Source organism: Typopeltis vanoorti, chromosome 7, assembly GCF_054136105.1.
Source record: "Typopeltis vanoorti isolate ZY-2024b chromosome 7, IOZ_Tvanoo_1.0, whole genome shotgun sequence".
In the NCBI taxonomy this organism is placed as follows: domain Eukaryota; kingdom Metazoa; phylum Arthropoda; class Arachnida; order Uropygi; family Thelyphonidae; genus Typopeltis; species Typopeltis vanoorti.
Genome location: NC_143555.1, coordinates 39668087 through 39691544, shown reverse-complemented (window position 1 = coordinate 39691544; position 23458 = coordinate 39668087). Strand labels below are relative to the sequence as shown.

Below are 23458 nucleotides of genomic sequence, written 5' to 3'. Positions count from 1 at the left end.
CATTCACCAAAGATATGTGGAAACGATACGACGAAAACACATGCGAAGTTCATTTCCATTCTCCTACCTGACTTTTCTCTTCTTTATTCGAAATCCAGCATTCAGCTCCCCTTCTTTATTTTCTCTTTTACTCACTTCTCCGACGATGTATGGGCGTTGTAGGCCCGACTGTTCCAGGGTCGAACGGGGAGTGATGCATTCAATACGCAGTATCCTCCGAACAGAATTAAAAGAGTTGTTAGTTTCGACGATCCCTCACTGATTGTTTGATCTTGCTTATGAACCAAAGTTAAATCCAAAGATTAAATCCATTCATGCTATGCGTTCAATTCTTCGAGTTCAGTGGTCTTATGGCATCGCACCACTCTTTGGCCTACTCAAATTGAGGAATATTAAGAACATTTAAGTGTCAATGGAACCCATTGGTCATGGTACAGCCACACCAAGACGAATGGTTTTTCTCTTGTGATCTCAATTCACTTTGAATGGTTTTCTTTTTGTTTACAAGTTAATAAATCCTGTTCTGCTGTCGTTCGTTTTACGTCTTTTCCATCTGTTGGCGCACTTTATCAAGGCGTTTAACAGCTTTGTTTACTGCGAGTCTTGCTAATCAATCTTGAACTTTCTTTCTAATCACTTTTCGCCCATCGTTTCGCTTTTTTTTTTCATTGAGTTTTTTTCTTCCAATAATGAATTATTTTGGTAAGAAACCGTGGAAAATGAGTGTTCTCATTCGCTACTGGCTTTCGATTTATTGAACAGCTTATTTTCATTCCATTCCCCTTTTTAGATTACAGTACTTGTTTTTAAATTAAATTATCTTCTTTGATTTCATTCCTTAAAAGGCTATATTATTTTATTTTACAGATATTAATTAATTTTATTAACCAGAAATTTCCTGATTTGCAGTTGCTGTGGATCTTTCAGCCACAGAATAAACAAAAGAACGTCACCATGTCTTTGGTTTAGTTTGTGGTAGAAGGAAATGAGTAATGGCTCAAGGAAAGAAAAATTCATAAATATTTAAAACGTAAACTAGTCAAGGGTTATGAATGCAAAAATATGTTTTTTATAAGAAATTAAAATAATAAATGCACCTGCTTGAAAATATAAATTATTCGGTTTCATTGGTTTATTTATAGTTATAGAGCGAGGCGTGGTCATCATCCCCCATTTGGATAAGAAGGCCCAGTTTGACTTCATTGAAGAAATGCTTCAACTGGTAAGTCTATTCTCTGATTTTATTTAAATTCTGTTATCAAAACCTGCTTGAAATCTGTTCTGTAATCACGGTTGAATCAAATACGGTCCTGTTGTGTCAAGTGTGATCTCCATCCAGGAGAATTATGCACATTATGAATCTCTGGTAGAGATCCATAATGTAGAAAGACAGAATGGAGAGGCTCTAATTTCTTCCAGCTCGCAGTTACTATCCCATTTCTGTTGATGTATGTGTATGTTCACGGGGCCGGTTTGACTGTTCTGAGGGACGGAAAATAACAGTTTCCGGAAGGAAAACCCCTCCGCTTGATTGAAAACACTTGATATAGGTTTCTCTGATCATCATAGACGGGATTCTAACCCTGGTCTTTCGATTATATGCAGACAATTCGTAGGCAAGAATGAGACTACTGAAATTTAGAAGAAAGGAAATATACATAAAAACAAATGACTTAGTTATGAGATACAAAATATCGTAGCAGGAAATCCCCCCCCCCCCACCTTATAATCTCATTCTCTGTATTAAGAATACTCCTAAAGATTTTTTTTTTGTATTTTTTCCTGCGTAGATTTGCCATAATCATAATTAGTTGTTCTTGATATCAATATGATTGATCTGAGACATCTGATTTATGCGTCATTGAATAATAATAATAATGATGGAAGGATGTTACTTCAGGAGAACGAGAGGTGGGAGATAAAAGAAAATGAACAAAAGTTGATTTCGGAGTCGTACTACGATACGGAGTTGCAAGAGAAGGAAGTTTTTGAATTTCAAATTATTCCAGGAATGCCTATGAGGTATCTATTGGCTTTTTTTTGCTAATCGGAGTCAGTAAATTGCGAGAGTTCGCGTCAGAAAATGTGTAGCATATTAATATTGCGAGTATTCTTACACATTCATTCTACAGCGGCCAATTCTCATTAGCCAAACTCGGAGATTTTATACACTCAGCCGTCAAAAATGAATTCATTAAACCAGCGATCGTGATTAATGGTCTCGATTTGGACCGATCACAGCTCAATATTTCTTTCCCCAATCTTGGGAGATGTTTTTTCTTATTTAAAAATAAGCGAATAAAAAAAGACACAGAAAAAATTAGTAATCGCCGAGTTTTATTTGCGTGATAGGGGAAAAAAAGCATTCCTCTCACCGCTCCGCTTTCACATTTGATTGAAAGAAACTGCACCATGAAGATTGAAGATCAAAAATTAAAAGTAAAGAATTAAATTTAACGTTTAAAGACGTTTTGACAACGCTAGCCGACAAGATGTCATCTTCGCTCGCCAACCTATAGACTGCAAATTCGAATTCTGTATTGGGAACAGATGTTTGTGAGAATATCTTGGAGATGATGATCACCGTCCACTGTAAAACCTTCATGCTTCTGGAAAGCATCAATTGGCTTGAAAATGCGGAAATGCTCATATTAAAGGTTACTTAAAAGTCGCGTTTACATACTTTAGAAGATGATACAGTCACTGAACATCCCCAGAGATAGTTCGTGATTCGATTCGTCGAACAATTAACATGAAGAGAAATAGCGTGGTGTTTGTAAAAGAGGAACACTAGTCTTTTTTTATATACACCGAGTAAACTGTTTCGTGTCTGCTAAAAATTGGAGCTTACTGATAACCTCTTGGGAAAATAAGCATCAGCATTCTAGAAGAGGAGAAATGGATGTTTTTCTTTATGCAAGAAGTCAAACAAAATGCTATTTATTAATGAATTAATCTATTTATGCCTTGTTCGAAAGTGACGGAGATTAGCATTTAAGATATTAAAAATATGCACGCTGTTGTACGTGAACTACAGGATTATTACAGAAATCGATATCGCGTTCCATTACTGGTTCAATTCCTACCGGAGTCCTAATACCTTTGGAACCCCACAAACATTAACGTGTACGGAATGTACTCACTTCTGTATGTATAATAAATAACTTCATAATCCCACCCGTATGAAAAAAATAGATAAAGTTTTAAAAGAAGTGGGAAAAACATAGTTCAATCGAATTTGAAAGTTAAGGTGTGTGTGTGGGGGGGGGGCTTGAACAGCTTACAATTTCGAAAGCTTTCACGTCTTGGTTGTTTTAGTAATACCTATCAAGATCAATAAGGTGAGATGAGTTCATATCCGAGTACGTCAGTAATGTGTGTTCTCTGGCCGGCCGGTTTGTTTGTTCTATGAGACATATAAGTATAAATTTTCAGTAGGGGAAAAACCTCTTCCACCTCCGTTTAAGACTGGTTTACTTTATCCTCAGTCGGAAATTCAAGTTAACTTAACAAGACACTTAGACCTGACGTTGACAAAAGGAGGAAGAGGATAAGTTATAAAAGTATAAAATCAAATGCATCTTAATAAGTTCCATTTCTATAGTACTTCATTATTATTCTGTATACGCATTATATCTCCTGGTATTTAGTTGTGCTTTTCTCCAGCGAGATCAGATATTATTATTATTAGAACCTCCGCAGCTCAGTCTATACCAACAATAGACCTGGGTTCGATTCCCGTCAGCGACGTGAGGAACCTTTATGTGGTCTCTTTCGACTAAAGGTGAGTGGAGGGTTTTTTCATCCCTCAAAACAGGCAAACCGTCCTCGTGAACACACACGGCTGTAGTAATAAATACATACGGCAATGAAGGCAACGAGAAACCACTTGCGTCATTATCTCCGTGGTAATCAGCTGCAACCCTCTCAAGAGAGGAAGCCACAGGTTTAGGATTATTATTATTATTATCAAATGATAATAAGTAATAGCATAAATTCACAAAGAGTTCCAGTGAAAGAGAAATTGAAATGGGGAAATCTACTTTTTGATTTGAAACAAACGAAATATAATTAAGTGAACACAAATTTGTGTGCATTAATATTGTATTGCATTTATACTTAGGATATATTTCGGTTATGGAAATAAAAAAAAACAAAAGGTTTATCTCTCTCTCCTTTTGAGACCTACTTCTCAAATGTGACTTGGTTTTTCATTTCGCTTAATTAACCTCTGCATGCAGATAGTTACAGAGCCGATATTTAACGGGTATTTGCTTCGTCCCATTTTGAGTGAGTTTCGAAATAAGTGTAGTGAACAATGAAGGTAATTTTTAAATTAAATTCAAAATTTAAAGAAGTTAAATAAAATGCGTTATTTGGCGAAAGAATCTTTCCTTAAATATGCTGTTTTGCAGTCAGGTGGGCATTAGTTTGGCTTTTCGTTGTTTCGTGCGAATTTTGTTTAAAATTGGAAAGAGAATTCCATGAAAACATGCCTACTTTTAATTAAAATTTTCTCTTTTAAGGATCCAGCTCTCAGACCGGATATAAAAGATATACGAAGACACAAATATTTTAACAAAGTGTCATGGAAGAAGGTGAGTTATCTTTTTAAAGTTTTTTTCGTATTTTGAATATTTCATTTACTGTATTATCCAATAATGTGTATTAACATCAGGTTTCAGGCATTTGCTTACCGGTATGAGATCTTTCTGGTTTCGAGTATAATTATTATCGGAAAATTTTCAATACATTTCCCAGAAAATTAAACTGATTTAAACGAAATGATTCGAATGAATAAAATGTTTGGTGCTATCTAGAATCATCCATTATACAATTGAATAATAATTGATTAAATAAAATTCTTTGGCCTTACATGCACTTGCTTGCGATTTAATATAACAAGTGTAAAAAATTCCATAAATTAAATGTTGTCGAACTTTAAGTATGTTAGGCTGTATAATAACTTAACCATGTGTGGACGAGAAACAAAGAAGACTTCTATTGATGTTCTTCAACAGCGGAAGGCTGTATTTCTTAGAGATAACTGCGTAAGACCCTTCAAAAGAGTTAGTGAGAAAGAAAGGGTCTTCCTCTTTAAAATTAAAATTAGATTAGGTCGAATCCCATCAATAAATCTCCTGTGCATTTAGTATCGTCTGACAGTCAATAATCCACAAACTCAGCTACAGGACCAAAAAAACTGAATATTTCCAGGCCATTTCTGGTGTCCAATAAACAAGGTTGTGATCTTAAAACAGGTGAAACATTTCCTCGCACACGTGTAGACAATCACAAACATCCATTTCAACGGCAGATTCGATCCCTTTGCCTCTTGGTTGAAGAGCTGGTACTTTATCCACTCCTTCACAACCAGATCGGCGATAGCTGAAGCCTATGTTTCATTCTTATGTCTAGTAGAACTTAAAAGAATTTTATATTTAAGCAGTTAAATGCAAGCAACTTATTCTTTAAAACCTTTCCTTGGCTTTCATCATTTTCAACAAGTATTATGTCTCGCAGACGTGCGCACAAATCGAAATATTCTCGTAGGAGTCGCTTTCACCTTTCCCACTTTTTTTTAATTAAAAAAATTAACAATGACATCATCTGAATGAGTCTAATGGACTTTATACGACCACTACAATTGTCAGAAAAAACCCGTTTTTGTTTTCCTAATGTAAGGAAGAGCTTACATTAAGTTGTTACACAACTGAGAGCGTATAACTGTCAACCTCCTTTGAAAAATTTGTTTCAAATCAAGTTGACTTTTCCAGCGAATCTAACAAATGGCAAGCAGACAAACAGTATGATGAAAGGGAAAACTCCATTCCTCTCTCACGCAGGCGCACATCTTTCTAATATTATTGAGAGGCTATCCTTGCTATACAATGCACTTCCGAGCAAACTTCCTGCAGATTACTTTCAGATGCTTATTGGATTGGTTTCTAAGGAATAAACTGTCCTGTTTTACGTGTTGGCGCATAATACTAAATGACTCGATTACTGCACGGTGAACCTTGACGAAATAGCAAAAAGTGGAGACTATAATAAAAAGAAACTTTTACGGTTCTGTATTCGTCTACAACACTGAAAGTACTCAGTCAGGGAAGGCCAACTGTGACGAGTAGAACATTTCCAGTTTCTCACTCACAGAACCAATACTAAGGAAGTGAACACGAAGCAGTATTCATATCTTGTGTTATTTTATGGAGAATGGATAGTTCGCTCTCCGTTATTCAGAAAAGATAATCATTGACATATTGTATACTTTTTCCCAGACTCATTTAATATTTCGGTCGGTTTGTCTGGTCTGCGAGAGGAATCTCCACCAATCACCGGATAAAAACTATCAACTCGCATTCAACTGAAATGTCTTATGTCTCATTCCTAAATATTTTCAGAGCTGCAGCACTCAAGTGATCAAGCAGACATTTTTCATATACTTTACTCCTCTCCCCCCCCCCCCACCCAGAGATATTCTAGTATTTGCAGTCCTTTATTTTGAGACACTGGTCATAACGAGGATCTCCCTTGTGATCGGTGACATTACACGAAATCGCATTAAGTGGTGACGAGTGTGTCCTTTCCTCGAGTGTGAGCCATTCTAATTATTCAGCAATGAACGAAAAAAACGTGAAACACGCATTCTAGTGCGTTAGTTTCACGATTATGATCGACAAATTTCCATTCCCAATGTAGTCGGAAGTCCTTCGCCTCTCAGTTTTACCCCTTTTCCCACATGTAATAAACAATCTTCGACGAAAGGATTGAAAGTAATTTCTGAGTGAACCGATGAGGCCATTAGATAAAGACCGTTTGGGAATTTATCCAAACGAGAGAGAGTTTCGGAACCTTAATAAAGTTTCGTTACCTCTTAAGAAGATGGAAGAAATTTATCTTTCTGAATGAAATATTTAGGTAAAAGATGCCATTCAAGAAAGACTCTGTTGTTCGTAGGTAATGATTTAAGCCGCAAAGAAATTGACGCATTGAGCTGTCCACTGTTGGCAAAACAATCACCAGAGTAACAATGGAAAATTTATTATTGCTTATAATGAATAATTCGAAACTGATAATCGATTTGCTTAGAAATGAATTTTCAGACTTCAGCAGTAATTTTGCTTTTGCAACAGTTAGTGCTATTAATAATCAAATGTGCTTATTTTAATCGCATACTTAAGTAGTATGCGATTAAGAAAAACACAGTGTGCTTGATCAACAAAATGACAATTCTTTTGTTTTCTTTGGATAGGTGATGAGAGGCAAATATCCGCGAGACTTTCAAACTCCCTCCCAGCTCGTCATGGCGGAATAATCTGGTACGTTGCACATTCTTGTAACGATAATATTTAAATAAAACGATCAAAAACTGCAATCAATCTGAATTTCACTCATTCACATCTTGTAGTTACTGTTTTCCAAATTTCGTATTTTAATGGCTTCGTTTCCCAAACCTACCCTTTTTAAATGCAGCCCCCCCCCTCCCCGAAATATTTCCTCTTTGGAAGATATTGCTTTGTTTCGTAACACGGCTCAGTCAAGACGTACTGTACCCTTTTTGTGATGAGTTGCCTCAGTATTGAACCGTATCGAAAGACCATCCCATCGCAATTCTCCTCGTAATTGTGGTTGTATTACGGGGAAAGAAACTAAAGCCACGAGCCAGTGATTTCGTTTCTTCGGTTTGTGGATGAATGTTTTGTTACCCCCCTCCCCAAATGAGACCGGCTAACTCATACTTGAGCTGAAAAGGATTCTACGAAGGTAATGCGCATCCCAGAAATTATGCAATAGTATTATGCTACCGAAAACTGATTTCTTACAGCTGACGTTCCTTTAGGCTTTTATCCCTTACTAAATCATAGTTACATTTTGGCTGAAGCTTCTTCACGCCCAAAATCCTTCGAGTTGCAATTTCTGAAGCGCTTCTTTCATTATTCTCCGATCATATTTCTACTTATAAAATCTCTGTTCTTCTCCCCTCTCCTAAAAATTTCGGTCATTCTGGCGCAATCCCCCTTAACATTTCTGCAGATCATTCGCGTCCAACCTTTTAACGGCTTACAGAAACAAACCGTTCTTCGCAGATGCTGTTCTTCCTTCGGAGACAATTCCAAATGGGGTTTATAGAATAGCGAGAGGATAACGACTGCTTTGGATATTCTATTACAATTCTTTCAGTATGCGTTACTAAACCGATTTATGTGCTCATAGGTCCAAAGCATGTTATTTGAATACCACTCGCATTTGAACGTTGTTTGGTTTGTTGTCTTAAAGAACGGCTTCGGATCTTTTTTGCGGTCTGTGCATGCCGCGCCCTTTTCACTTTCTTATGATTTGTATTTTCTGTTTATCATCTAAGTCACATTTCTCCAGTTTAGTAAATTTCACAACTGGGTGAAAATCTCACATAATCATGATTTTGTTTATTATGCTTGCATAATTATATGTACCTGAGTGTAAAGTTCCATAAATTAGTTTTGTTATGAGATAAAGCAATAACTTGCATACATATATTTGTTCGCATTTATTAATGCAGTTGAATACGTTAGCTTTACCGGACACCGCAATGTGATTAAGCGGTGGTGATAGTAAAGATTTAATTAATCCGTTTGCTTACTAAATGTTGTAATCCTTCGAGATTTACATGAAAATAATTGCATGTATGTTATTGAATGTTTGTGTTTCTAATCCAAACATTTGTACCTTGCAATTGCTGTATTAACAGCAGCCATGTTGTCACTTGAATCTCGGTAACGGGTATGCGCGTTAGTTATGAGTTTTTAGAATAAATATCTCTAGGTAAAAGAACGCCAGCAAATAAGCAAGAAGGACAGCTGGAAAGGGAAAAAAATGAGCTAAGTAAGTTCTGTGATTTGACAAAAGTTTTTTATGCATCTTTATCCACTCTCAAACGAGGAACTTAATATCGAAGGAAGTTTTGAAGCCTTCGTATATCAGTCCGAATGTTATGTGCTTGATGGAAGCGAGTGGAATATGTTATCAGGAGCATGATGGAGTCTACAGTGAAGTTCTTTTTATTGGCGTTTCCTTTATAATCTTCAGTTAAATGAATTGCAATTGCTAGAGTGATTACCTTCATGCCTACTTTGTGCATATTATTTTTCGTTTCCATCCTTCTTCCAGTTCTTTTCCCCATGATGATTGCGGATTCCATACCTTCTCACTAGCTGTCAGCAACTTTCTCTCTCGCTGTGCGATTACTCCAGTCAGAATTCAGTTTCCGTGAGAGTAAGTCGGGTTATAAGAGTTTCTTTTCTACTATAAATAAAACGTATTTGTTAAATAGTGGGCATCACAGACCAGCAAGCCTGCCTATCGTTTGGTCAGTGGTTCTTATTCCAGTATGGCAAAACTTTTACCTCCGAAGTCCACGATCCGACTAATTAGCCTTTGAAAGTAAACCCATAAACGCAATAAAGAAATCATTTAACTAATCAGCTTTTCCTGCAGATGTCTTCAGATCAATTTTAACTAAAATGCTTATATTTATCAGAGCATTCTCTTCTTTTTTCTGATTCCAATAATCTTAACTTATACTCGAATAACATTTGATTAGAGAATAATTTTTATTGAAAATATTAGTCCAAAGACTTTAATATTAAACTTTATTTTCATATAGTATTTAATTTCAGGCCTCGTGCGACGACTTCAAAAGAAGAGTGGGTATTGGGGGGGGGGGATAAAAAGTTCACAATTATTCATTCCGCTCCAGAATTAGTGAAATAAAATTATGTAAATTATTTGATATTAGATTTTCCTGTAATCACAGTTATTCAGTTGTTCTAGTTTTTGAAAAATAAAGCTGAAAGTACAGTCGTTAAAGTATTACGGTGTCGATTTATTTCCTGTTCTTCCTGCTGGGAACTCTTACACTCACTTGGAAGCTGAATAAATCATTCAGTTTCCAAATTTTGTGGAAAATGCAGATGCTGCGCTTGGTTACATCATGCCGACGTTTTAAACTCATTTGATTCTTATCGGTGTTTAAATAATCAGCTCCTGAGTGTCTGAATATATTCCACATGAATTAGAATGGCGACTAGAGTGAAACTGTTTCCGATCAATGACGACGACATTCGATCAAACACTTCATAAAGTATCGTTCAAAAGGCTCGAATAGGAAGTGGAATAAGAGATATAGTAATGAGTCATTCGATAACAGAACAAATGAAAGAATAAAGCACTAGAGAGTCAGAATAAAATAAAAGCAGATAAAGGGATAAAATAATGTGCTACTTCAGTAACATAACGTACAACAGAATGAAGTAGCAAATCGTATACTAACAATAAGTCTTACGATCACAGAAAAATGAGAATAAAACGAATCATGAAAAAAGAAAGAGCATGCGATCAACTAAACGCCTCAAATTTAATGTTTTTTTTTTGTGTGAGATAACATTTAATGTATGCAAATTAATTTGCATACATTAAATGTTATCTTGACCCACTTACATTGCTTATGTGAGTAAGGAAAAAAAAATCTCGCATTATTTCAGGACAATAATACGAAATTCCTCTTCAATGCAAAGGGTTTATGCGATGTAGAAGCACACGTTTGGAGGATAGAGGGGCCCAGTATTCCACACAATCCTGAAATCTCATCTCAATTTTCTTTTACCCTCTTTTACCTTGCGGTGTCGAGGGTTTATTAATCATCGGACCTCAAACAGTTCACAGGATAAGGTGATCAGCCCTAGGCCCCGGTATACCCTATGTCCGTAGTGGTGTTGAGTTCTCAAGGCCGGTTTGCCTGCTTTGCGGGATGAAAACCCCCAGGATAAACTGCGGAAAAACTACTGTCCACGCCCAAGGCCGGCTAACTTGGCTATGGCTCAGGAAGATCCTGCAGCTCCTTATGTCGCCGACAGGAATCGAACCAAGGAGGACACTAATTCCCCAGGCAGGGTTTGCGAGGCGTACAGCCACTATGCTAACCGCGCGGACACAATCCTTAAATTCCAAGAATAATCAGAATTATGTTATCATAGTCTAATAGCAGAAAATTCAATACAAATACTAGATTCTAACCCACCCTTTTCCAATTCCCCTAAAAGTGAAAATTCTAGATATGCCGCTGCCATTTAATGTGCACATTTTGAAATTCAGATGTACTGGGAATATCTTCATTCCACTAGCTACTGTATCACACAGATTTCACTCCTGCGAAGTATTAAAATAAACTGGGGTTTCGCATGTAGATCAGAATTGAAAGTATTAGTGGTAAGAATTAATTGTAGCAGCAAGGATTACAACAAATGAAGAACGAAATATAATATTTGGTTCTCCATAAACTACAAAGAAAGTCTCAGTAGAAAAGACATTTTTTTTTTCGATGTTAACTTAGAGACAAGAATATTAAACTTGGAGGATTATGTCATTAAAGATAATGAATATAAATGTGAAAATATTTCTATATATATTAAAATAATTTATTATTATGTATTTTGTTGGCGGTTGATCATCATACTCTTGGTTATTCCAGCTGATTGTCTCACACAAATATTATCTCTGAATCGCTGAAAGTTTTTATTAAAGAGATGTATACGTCACAAATTTAAATGGAATACTCCAACCATAAGGGGGATTATTTTATGAATCGCATTGTTCTATTATGTAATCTAAGGAACATCAAAAATGTAGTTCTTGGTTTCTCGTATAATTCAATAAAATCAGTTTGAAACAGGCCTTTGTCAGCTTATCCAACACCGTGAATGATTTTATGTGAAAAAATGAAATAAATTTGATGTGTGCACAGCACCCTAGCGGAGCTCTTCACGTTGACCCTCACTATCATTCATCCGCATCTCCTAAACGAATTTCCACCGAAAGCAACACACACACACTTCATAGTTACATTTCCAATTTGGACTTGCAACAAGACTAACAAAAATAGACATCACGTGGATGTAAATGTAACGCATCTCGGACATGAAAATCATTCAATGGTTATTCAGTTTTCCAATACTTATCGATTGGTTTTTCCAGGACAGCGAATAGCTTTAGATACGGATTCGCTATCTGTACTGCCGTAGAATGTTTTTAATGTCCCGAGGCGAAACAAAGTTAGTCAACCCCCACTTGTACCTCGATTGATTTATTTACGTAGTCCCGATGGATTCAACCTGAAGAGAGTGAACCATTGCTTTTCACTTGTAGCCTTGGTTGGCTACATATTTCTTTTGTTTCTCATTGGAAATAAAATCACGTACTTGCGTATTTTAATTGCTTATAGTTTATTAGTGGCCAGAGAAAATTAACGGACTTTCGTTTATGCACTCGAAACAAATAAGCATAATATAATAAATATACTGTTAGGCGCTATAATGAATGCGGTCATACATTCGGATCTATTATAATCTTTGAAATCAATTAATATTTTTAATCGGTTGTATAGAAATTGAAAAAAAAAATACTTTAAAACATTCGGAAAAATGGAAACTATTCTTTTTTTTTTTAAACAGCTTCTCTTTTAAAAAAAAAGATAGGTCCTCTTTGCATATCAAAGAAAAGTATTATAATACAATTGAATACTGTTCTCCCATCAACAATAAATCATAACCGCAGGTATGAATTCAGCAAACATTAGTGAGCGCTACTTCAACACACTGATACTAACAGTTAAAAGGTGAAACTTGAAAAACGCACCCGAACATCTTTCAAACGATGTTCAGGATAACAGTTTTCTCTGAAACGTGTGCATAATTTATGTTTTTTAACCATATTGTAGAGATTATAAATATACTGTTTATAATCTCTAAAAATGCACACAAATTACATCACAAAACTGATTAGCAGAATTCAGTAAGTCCTACTGACCCTTCATAAGGGAAATTTCCGATGCAATTAAGTTTCTCTGGAATGTTTGATAAACATTCAGTTACTTATAGCTACTTGTAGCTGGTTTACGATTGGCTTTACTGCAGTAAAGGCAGCAAAAGCTAATTCTAAAACTACACTCATCATGGATTCTCTCTCTATCCGAATATTGAGCAGTTCATATTTGGATAAGCGAAATCTTACAGGGAATATTTTATTAAGTTATGTTTCCATATGTTCATAATTGATTTAATTTGACAGATTCACCATCATGGTAAAGTGAACAAGGGCACAAACATGTGAATATTGTCCTGAGCAATCTATCATAGTAACAGTTAATTAACCTTAATCGAAAGGGGTGCTAACGTGTGTGCGTGGTTTCAAAGTCAGTTTGTCTAAAATAAATGTTACAGAGTAGATGAAGAAAAACCTTAATACTCTGTAGGTAAATTCCTAACAAAATTTTATTTACTTTGATCCTGCTTAACTAATTCTCTTTTAACTTTATCTCACCATAAAACGCTAATAATATAAAAAAAAATATCTTTTTTAAAAATATCTTGACCCACACACGAAAGGCCACAAGATGCATAGTACATTAGTACCATGCAAGGGCAAGAGGAATAGAAGAAAGAAGAAATCTGTTAACATATTGCTTGAACAGCTGAGGGTTGCAACCTTTGAGGAAGAGCACAGAGCAGCTGTTCCAATGAAGGAGGAGACAGTGAAGTTGGTTCGGTGAGTTTCAAGATGGACTATAAAAAGTTATTGGTGAGCAGTGGCTCTTATTCTAATGATTTTGGATGCGAGTGGAGGAATAATAGGAGCAAGTTCAGCAGAGCACTGTCCGTGGGCTTTGTACTGAGTGAAGGTGTGAAGTAGCTTGTGCAAAAAAGTACAAGAGGATGTTTGGCGGATATAGAAACTGTAGTTGGCATGTGGCCGTGCCAGGAAAGATCAGAGGTTCAGGTTAGTCCAAGAAGAGAAATCTGATCGTGTTTGGATAACCCAGTGTTACTTTAGGTAAAGGTTGCGAGCTCAAATAATTACTTGATTAGAAATAACAAACAGGTAATACAAATAAGTTACTACATATTTGATATGCTTCACCCAGTTCGAATGACACTGAAGTTTACAACGTTTTCCTTACCCCATTGCGATATAGCTAGGAGATCTGAGTTCAAATCCCTGGCAGTGGTAGTTCTTGAGTATTCTAATAATTGAGCACTAACACACGTGTAGAATCAAAACGAAGAGTGAAGTGTACTGTCATTGACAAAGTTATGGATTTGGCGTTTGGAAGAACGAGAGGCGAAAGCAGGTCATTAATGTATATGAGGAAGAGGTGAAAGGTGAAAGGAGAGAACTCTGAGGTACTCTTGCATCGGTGGGGAAATCTGTACACCGTCCACTATGACACGTAGTTAGAGACCAGAAAAAGTTGGCGATTCAGTTGCAGAGTGTGGAAGGCAGACTAGGATGGAAGTTTGTTAGTCGGCCATGTGCGAAATCTGATCAAATGCATTTGAAATGTTGATGGCAACCATGCGAGTTTCTCCAAATAATCACTTGATAAGAAATATCAAGTAGAGCTCATATAAATAAGTGTTTTTGCATATTTGATGATATGCTTCACTTTCCCGTCTTAAGTGTCTCGTACATATGCCTTTATTTATTTAAAAGAAATTTCACTTCTTACTGATGAAAGCCAGAGGATAAAAGAAACAAGAAACTTATCCTATTAAGTGAGCTGCAAATTTCATCTCAGGAAGTGGACACAATACTTGATTTTTAATCATATTTCCCAAACTACGGGCATGAAACTTAACACCATGATTTCCTTTTTTTTTTTTTTTTGGTGTGTATGTCTTATCGAATCGTTATCCTTTATCTACTTGGACCGACAGGCACCGATTTCGAAGCAATCCTGAAATTTCTCTCCACCAATAACGTTGCGAGAAACTTTTTTATTTTTTTATTTTTTTTAAAGATGGAATCAGAAAATATTTCTACCCTCGCTATTACAGTCTTTTTTTTTTCTTACGATTCGACAGGTCTTTCATACTGGGAATATGGTGGCTATCGTGTACTGTATAATTAATGGACTGCGTATTCAAGTATGGTTTAGTAACGTGTGCGTTGCAGCAACTGACAAGGGGGGACTGACCATATTCGATGTCTAAATAACGTTTCACAAATTGAAGCTACTGTAGAAACTGATGCGATTGCGATACTTTCCCAGATGGATAAATCATTTACGCCTCCTCCTCTAATTTTCGATGTAAACGCAGTTGCTTACTACTTGTTATATTCGTAATGCAAATAGAATAAGATGAAATCAGAAAATATTCCTATCCTCGCACAACAGTAAAACCACTCACGTTTGCCTCGAAATAAAGTAAAGAAACATGCAAATTAAGACGTATTATGAATCACAATGTTCCGTGGTTTTCTGAATAACCGTGTTAACTTATCTGCGCAACCACCCTCATTGCAGAGTAGACTAGTGCAGATTTAAATTTCCATTGGGGATTACACAATATCAACTATGTTATTGTTGAGTAGTTTTTATTTCATGAGGGGTAAAAGTATCAAATATTCCACAAAAAATTACTTCTTTCGAAAGCATTAATATCTTATCGATGAAAGTAAAAAAAAAAAAAAAATCCATGGGTGGAATCTTAATGTAAAACCTCTTTTCCCAATCACTTGGTATAACATACCTCCTTGAGCAGCTGAGTTCTCTTACGTTTTCTTTCTCTTAAATGTGGTGAAAATCTGCGGGTATTTGGTATTTCAAACTTCTATTTTACAAAGTAAATATTATGTAATAATAAAAACACAATATTAATAATCACCTACCATACTAACGGGGAGTCGCTGACATGCAAGTAGAGTCACACGAAATAGACGAGTGTGGGAAGTGTCACAAAAGTAGCGAATATCAGCCAAATGTCTTTAATCAATTAACATGCTGATAACGTATTCCTTTGGTAGATTCACTGACAAACACTTGTGATTAAAATGCACAACACAGATAACATAATTACCACAACAAGCACACAACTATTCCACAGTCGACCAGCACGTGAAACTCGTGAGAAAAGAATGAACCTTAAACTGGCAAAACACGTGTCAGATTGAAGGCCAATCAAATTTGTCAAACCCTAACATACACAATAGTTTATTTTCTGTAAGCTTTTAAAAATAATTCTTGAAGAAAGTTAAAATATAAGTCGCTCTTATCCAAGTTTATTAAATTAAGCATTTTTCTTAAAAAATAAAATAAAATAAATTAAAATTGAAACAGGATGAGCATTATCACACAAGCGAGCTTGTTCCACCTTTGTCTCTGGTTGATGATTATTGCAATTTTAAACAATAGCAATAAACAATAAATAAAAACAAGGGGAGTATTTTTGCCTTAATTGGTTTGTCTTTGTTTGTTTTAAGAGTTTCGATGGCTTCGCTGCACTTTTTAGAATTAAGCCTAACGCACAAAATAAAATTGGAGTTTTCATTCTTCTTAGAAAGCAGCGCATTTTTATTTAGGGCTTCGTCTTTTTAATTTTATTTTTAATTTGTTATCTAATTTAATGTTCTCAGTTTCATAAATCATTCTTATATAGTCCACTAACTAAAGAAGGTGACCGTGCGTTTCTGATATTACAGACGTTAACAAAACAGAGTGTGCCCGGGGGGGGCGGGCTTCTGAATAATTTCTTACTACCGGTTGAAAAAATAGCTGAAAATTATTCTCACCCGAAAGAGCAGCCGGACAACAACAACAACAACAAAAAAAAAAAACACTCCACGCAAGAAAGGAAGCATTCAACAGACGAACTCGTAATGAAGAAATACACCACCTAGTGGTAGTAAGTTGTTTTGGGTCTCTTGAGTAGCACCTCGTATTTTAATACCAGTCAAACAACGAAAAAGGAGAGTAAAAGAATATTCTCAGGCAGTTTCGTCCTGAATTTTTAAACCGAATAATGTAGTATTAAGAGAATTTCTCTCTCTCTCTCACTATCCAGGAATGACCTCGCTGTTTTATGTCGGTGGAACAAAAATCATGACAAAATCAGATCACTTTGTGAGATCGTTATTGATCTGAAAAAAGGAAGTTATAAGCAGTACTAGGTTAAGTTATCACAAGAAATAGTTAGAGAAGAGCGGTATTTAATTAATGTCGTAATAATATTTAAATAATTTCGTAACGTTATAACGAAAGCAGGGTAAATGGACAGCTTTAAGTAGGAAGAGAGTATAATTCGCAATTGAGCTTTTACAGAAGCTGCGTATGTTCCTCAAGGATACACATAATTCCTTACTATTTTTTTAAAGATATTTGATGACATGCAAATATATAGTTGTGCAACAGACACGAAAAAATAAAACTAAAAGAAAAACTTATTATGAATCAGTTTAAAAATTCACCTTAACTTGAATGAGGTAACTATTAAAGAGTAATGTACCTTATCAAGGAAAAAAACTTGAACTGTAATAAGAAACATAAATGTTAAGGCATCTAACATTACAGAAAATACTTAAAACAGAAAGTATTAAATTTATGATTAGGAAAACAGAACGAGTGGCCACTTTTGATGAAGTCAATAGTTACTGATTTCCTTTATCATTCTAATGTATTATTTTCGTTTTTTAGATTGAATTGGCTCATGTACCAAACTTCCTATGATTCGAGTCACTCGAAGTTCTTCATTTTTTATTTTATGTGAGAAATTTCACGGTTGAATTTCAGTGTTTTCGTATTCCACCTGTTCATCTAAAATGCGCTATTTGCCTCCTTTTCATCTGAATTAGCAAATGCGCACGCGTGTTTATGATTTTCTCCCTTTCTTCATCTGACTGCTGTCTCATTGTTATTCTGAACCTGGAGAACAAATTAAATATCCTAACGTTTTAATTGCTTTCAGTATCGGTTTATTCTATCTTCACACGCATCTTTTCTTGAATTTGAAAATAAAAAGATTACTCTTTCTTTACCGTCATCAAATATGATGATCATACTTGATGATCATATTTGGTGATCATACATTACCAAAATAGAAGCTTAACACGTGACTCAACTGTTCTTCCGGCTAATCTGGAAATGATGTTTTGCTATTTGTTGAAAGTTTTTCACTTGGTTATATTATAAATTAAAGATACTAAAGAAATTATATACTTGGTTTAATCCTTTATCCAAGTGTAAGCAAACAAAGTTTGCGCCGAAGTATCTTTCAGGACTGGGGCAACTCGTGGCAAAGGTGGTATGACCGCATCACCTGCCTTGCATCCCATAATGCGAAGCACATCTCCTTGCGGATATATATAATGCTATGCATTATGGGAAGGGCCACTACCAAGACCGGTTTCGACCTTTATTGAGGTCTCATCAGTGGGAGTCAGACCAATAGGTGGGATATCAAGGTTGAAGTAATGCAGAAGTCATATTTCTACATACGAGTTGCCAAAAGGTGTCACACCTTATTATTAATACTCTGAATTAGAGATGGACAGTTGATGAAAGTTTTTCACTTGGTTATATATATATATATATACAGGGTGTTCGGGATAAATTTGACATATTTATAATTAATTATATTTTTCCGTAAGTTACATGTATTAACACACACTTCTCTTCATTTAAAAGTTTGGACCCATCTTCATTCATATACAAGATGTCAGAAACGATGGATAGCTGGAACCCACCTGAATCATGGAAGAGAATAACTTGTATCATGATGATTCGTGCCCGCCATCAAAATAAGGATATTACGACTGCTGCCCAATGCTCCCTGAATACAGTAAAAACAATCAGGCATGAACTAGAGACTTGCAATGGTGACTACGAGGATGTAGCAAGAAGAAAGATCCCTAGCAGACGATCTGATTGCGTTCGTACAGCAGAATTCCTCGCAAATCTGCAGGAACAGGTGTTGAAGAACCCTGGCATTGGAATTCGGGCTTTGTTCGTGGAGTTGCTAACTGTAGTCAAGCCCTGGATAACAAGGGTAGCCAATGGTAGGCCGTATGTATGGCAGCAGGATTCGGCCCCTTGCCACACCTCTGGGAAAAGTCAAAAATGGTTGTCTGAAAATTTCTACGACTTCACCAGTCCAAATGTTTGGCCTCCAAACTCCCCAGACCTTAACCCCATGGATTATTTTGTATGGGGCGCAGTTGAAAAAGACACCAATCGCACTTCCAGTAATACAAAAGCCCAGTTAATGGATAAAATTAAAACAGTTTTTGCGGCCCTTCCCAGGGAGACTGTAACATCAGCTTGTTCGAGGTTCCGAAGCAGAATTGAAGCTGTGATCGATGCTAATGGTGGTTATTTTGAGTAAATCTTGTTGATAGTATTGTAATTAACTCTGCCTGTAATGTTTTTTTGTCAATTCATTAAATTTAATAGATACAAAGAAGATTTTCTTTTTCCTTACGAAACTGTCAAATTTATCCCGAACACCCTGTATATATATATATATATATATATATATATATATATACAGGGTGTCCCAAAATTCACGCAAGATTTAAATTTAGCGCCATTTGTGCGGTAAAGTGTTGCCAACGAGAAAAAAAAGACAGCGTGACAGCTGACAGTTCAGGGTTATTAAAAATGACCACGCACAGCGAAGAGAGTTCGTTGAATGGATTATGGAACAACAAGTGGATGCTTATTTTTCGAACAAAATCATCTTCAGCGATGAGGCTCATTTTCATCTTGATGGCTTCGTTAATCGACAAAATTGTCGCATTTGGGGTTCAGAAAATCTAAGAGTGATTGTTGAGAAACAAATGCATCCACAACGTGTCACTGTTTGGTGCGGATTTTGGAAGAAATAAACAATGAATTCTTTTATTATAATAATTCACTTCATATATACAGAGTATTTAATAATACAGAGTAAATTTCAAATGCATAAAGAGAATTTAAGTTGTTCTATTACATCTGATTACTTAATGCATTTTTAATATTAAAACACTGGCAATAATTGAAACGTGAAATGCGTTGCAATCGCAAATCGGTATTAACTGTATAATTCTTCGCATAGTTGCTTATTTTCCTTTCCTAAACACTATACAATATGTATGTATCTATCCTTCCAACATACAGACCATGTATATTTGTATGTATGATTAAGCAATTCCAAGTAGGGTTTAAGGGATTAAGCAATTCCAATACAATTTTAGTAATAGGAGCTAAACATCCCTATAACTGAATTGTAACAAAAATCAAAATTTATGACGTAATCGTATTATAGAGCCCTCTATTATGTGATGGAAAAAATAAAATATAAACGAACAAAAGGAAATAACGTTAATGCCGTTTAGAGATGAAACAGTGTTGTCAATACCCCCGACTAATAAGTGATGATCTTTTTTGATACGTATTGACTTTCCTCAAGTGCTGATATTTGATAAGTTTAAAGCGAAAAAGGTCTCTGAAATGCTTACAAAGACTTCGCTATTAAGGAACACAGAATATAAGAGAACTACGGACCAGGAATAAAGTACCTTTTCTGAACATTTCAACTTTTCCAAAGTCAATTTGAGAAGAAAGAACAGGAATGTACGTACCTTGTGGAGGTAAGATAATAAAGTAAATATGCGAAGAAAGCTATGTTGAATGTTTATACATTCAACATAGCTTTCTTCGCATATAAATCTAAATGGATAGATACCAATTTTCGTCAATATAATTTATTAAACTATAGATATTTAGCTAATAAATTTCCCTTCACTGTTAAAAGGTTTGTTCTCACGGAATCTGCACCATATCTTATTCAGAATCTCACAAAAGAATAATAATCCTTTACACGATCATGAGGCGATCACTGTTCATTACCTTCTCGATCACTGTGAGAAGCTTTCACGGTTCTTAAATCGTAATAACACGAATTGAGTTTCATATGGTATAAATAAAAAGCGAAATTAGCAGGAGTGTCTGTTTTTGATTTAACGGTATGTCAGTACCGATAATGCTGCGCATCATCGGTACTGACAATTGAAAATATATTTAATAACTCATATGTACACGTGTAAACAATGCAGGTTAGTAATTACTTTAGTATTTTGTATTGGTTAATTTCTCTTTGTATAAATTGGTTTAATAACTTTTTATATTATTCTAAATAAGTTTTTAATATCTCTTATGTTCATGTTTCCCTTTCGAAAATATCCGTTGATGATATTTGGAGTTGTGTATTTTTTTTTTTTTTTTGCGGTTTACTTTATTTAGTGATAAAATATTTTAAGCCCGCTTTTTTGCGTAAGTATCTTTTCTAATACTTACTGGTTATCAGCCAAAGCATCGAAGAAGTCAAAGTAGCATCCTGTAAATCTAACTGAAAGGCTCGCACCTCGATAACAATGTTCACGGTAGTGAATGCTAATGTTATCCAGGCCAAATATTCCTAACATTTTAGAGTTAAGAATGTCTTTAAGATTGAAGATAGCATACTACTTTTTAATCCTAGGTAGGTGATATTTAATAGTCACATTAATATCTGATAACAGAAGTCCGATTTTGAGCTACTGCGCAGAAGTCCGATTTTTTGTGTTGAATGTTGAAAATAATTACGTAATTTGCAATTCTCCAATAAAATGTTGAGGTTCAGTTGCAGAAAGATTAAAGAAATATGTCGAATCTCATTTTGGGATACTGCGCATCATGGAAAAATTTTGAAAAATTAAAATATTTCTCTGTTCCGATATTGAGAGAGAGAGGGTGATTAGCAATTGATATTTGCATAAGTGAAAAAATAGGTTAGATGGTCTTGTGTGAAGTTATATGTTAATAAATGATTTAATTTGACAGATTCATCATTAAAGTAAAGTGAACATGGTCACAAACATTTGTATATCCTGAGCAATGCTACCCATATTAACAGTTAAGGTTAACTGTTAACAGTCTGCCTTCCTCGCGTAGCATATGGATCGCAATACATTCTCACTGGTTACTCACTACCTGTCATAGGGAGGTTTACAGATTTCCTCCAGAATGCAAGAGTACCGCAGGTTCTGATCTTTCACCCATTCTCTTTCTAATGCACGTTTGGTCTCTCAGTCTTCCATCCAATCCTATCCATAGCTCTGCCAACGACAACACTTCAATCCTCATTTTCATTCGACACCTGTTAGTGCTCAATTAATCAAATTGATCAATATCCAAACTTGAGAAAATGATATGTTTTGGACAATACCGCAATTTAAGGATGTGACTCATGTCATCTTCATGAAAGACCCTTTGAAGAAAACCGATCACTGGGGGATATTGCTCATGATGATAACATAGCATCTGCAATCTAAAGGAATAAGTACTCAACTATTTCAGGTTACAGTGTTTACAGAAAGTTCGTTCATTGTGGTTTTTTGTTTGTGTTGTGGTGTGTGTTTGAGTGACACCAGTGTAGAATTAATTATTCAGAAAAGCTCGAAAGACTGCGGCCACGACGAATTACTCTAAGTATTAATGTTAGGGTTTATGTTGTACTGACTTAGTATTTCAATGTATGTGTTAGTGGTTGAAGAAGGGTAGCCAAGGGTATTTATATTAATGTCTCCTATTAGGATGAGCCTATGTGTTGTACGAGGTTCGATGACGCTTAGCTATGCTTCTAACTCATGCAGAAAGATGAGAGGATTATTATCTGGTGTTCTGTATATTATGTTTATTGTGGTTTTGATACTAATTGTCGCAAATTAGTGATTTCCAAAATAACTGTTTCCGCATGTTCGAAATGAGTTTATTTTTAATACTACTACTGCTACTACTACAACTACCACTAATAGTAGTAATAATAATAATGGCACTATGTTTTCATCATTTTAGGAGGCAGCTTGTGTAGACCTGTACTGAAGATGCTTATAACACTTCGGGAAAATTTTACAATAAAAAGATTTTTACATGAGAGAATATTCTTCCGCTTTTATATTTATTAATATTTTTTTCTTTTCTTTTTCATTATTTGATTTAAGGCATGTAGATGATCTAATATTGAGAAGCGAATTCTAACCATCTCTCCGCGGTTAATCTATGCATGTCCGTCTTCGCAACCGTATTCCTGCGGAAGGAGTGTCCTAGCTTCGATTCCGATAGGTGACGTGAGGAGTTGAAGGATCTTCCTCAGTCACAGCCAATTTAACCAGTCTTGGACAAGAACAGTAGGGTTTTTCCGTAGTTTATCCTGTGATTTTTCATCCTGCAAAGCAGGCAACCTGGCATGGAGAACTCAACACTACGGAAATAGGATACACCGTGATCACAGGATACCGCTGACCACCGTATCCTGTGAACGGCTTGATGTCCGATAATTAATAAACCCTCGACTCTGCTTGATTAATTTCATTTCATTGTATAACAATGTCTTTTAATGAACTATAATCAAACATTTCGTCTTTACCTGGAGAAACAATATAACGATAATCTTGCCACGAGATGGCGGACTAGCCCATAAGGATCATAACAACGTTTAGATGTTTCGTTCATTTCTCATTTTGGGTGATTTAGGAAAAAATTCACGTGCAGTACCAAAAGTGCACAAGTATAATCACTTTTCTCCGTTGCTGGCCTAATATAAAAATATATATATTAAAATTAAAATTG

At 35.5% G+C, this 23458-nt stretch overlaps 1 protein-coding gene across 2 annotated transcripts in view; it reads left to right on the top strand.

Annotated features, from left to right (window-relative positions):
* LOC150104601 (protein kinase C iota type-like) overlaps positions 1 to 11573 on the top strand; it is a 72152-nt gene extending 60579 nt beyond the window's left edge. Inside the window, exons 11-14 of one of the 2 annotated variants that reach the window (XM_090395804.1) lie at positions 1143 to 1222; positions 4527 to 4598; positions 7256 to 7322; positions 11510 to 11573. In XM_090395804.1, coding sequence (XP_090251930.1) covers positions 1143 to 1222; positions 4527 to 4598; positions 7256 to 7318 — 215 coding nt within the window. In that variant the 3' untranslated portion in view covers positions 7319 to 7322; positions 11510 to 11573. Of the gene's footprint in view, positions 1 to 1142; positions 1223 to 4526; positions 4599 to 7255; positions 7323 to 9659; positions 9692 to 11509 lie in introns of those variants that run through there. The other variant, XM_090395805.1, reaches the window with a different exon arrangement.
* The last annotated feature ends 11885 nt before the right edge of the window (positions 11574 to 23458 follow it).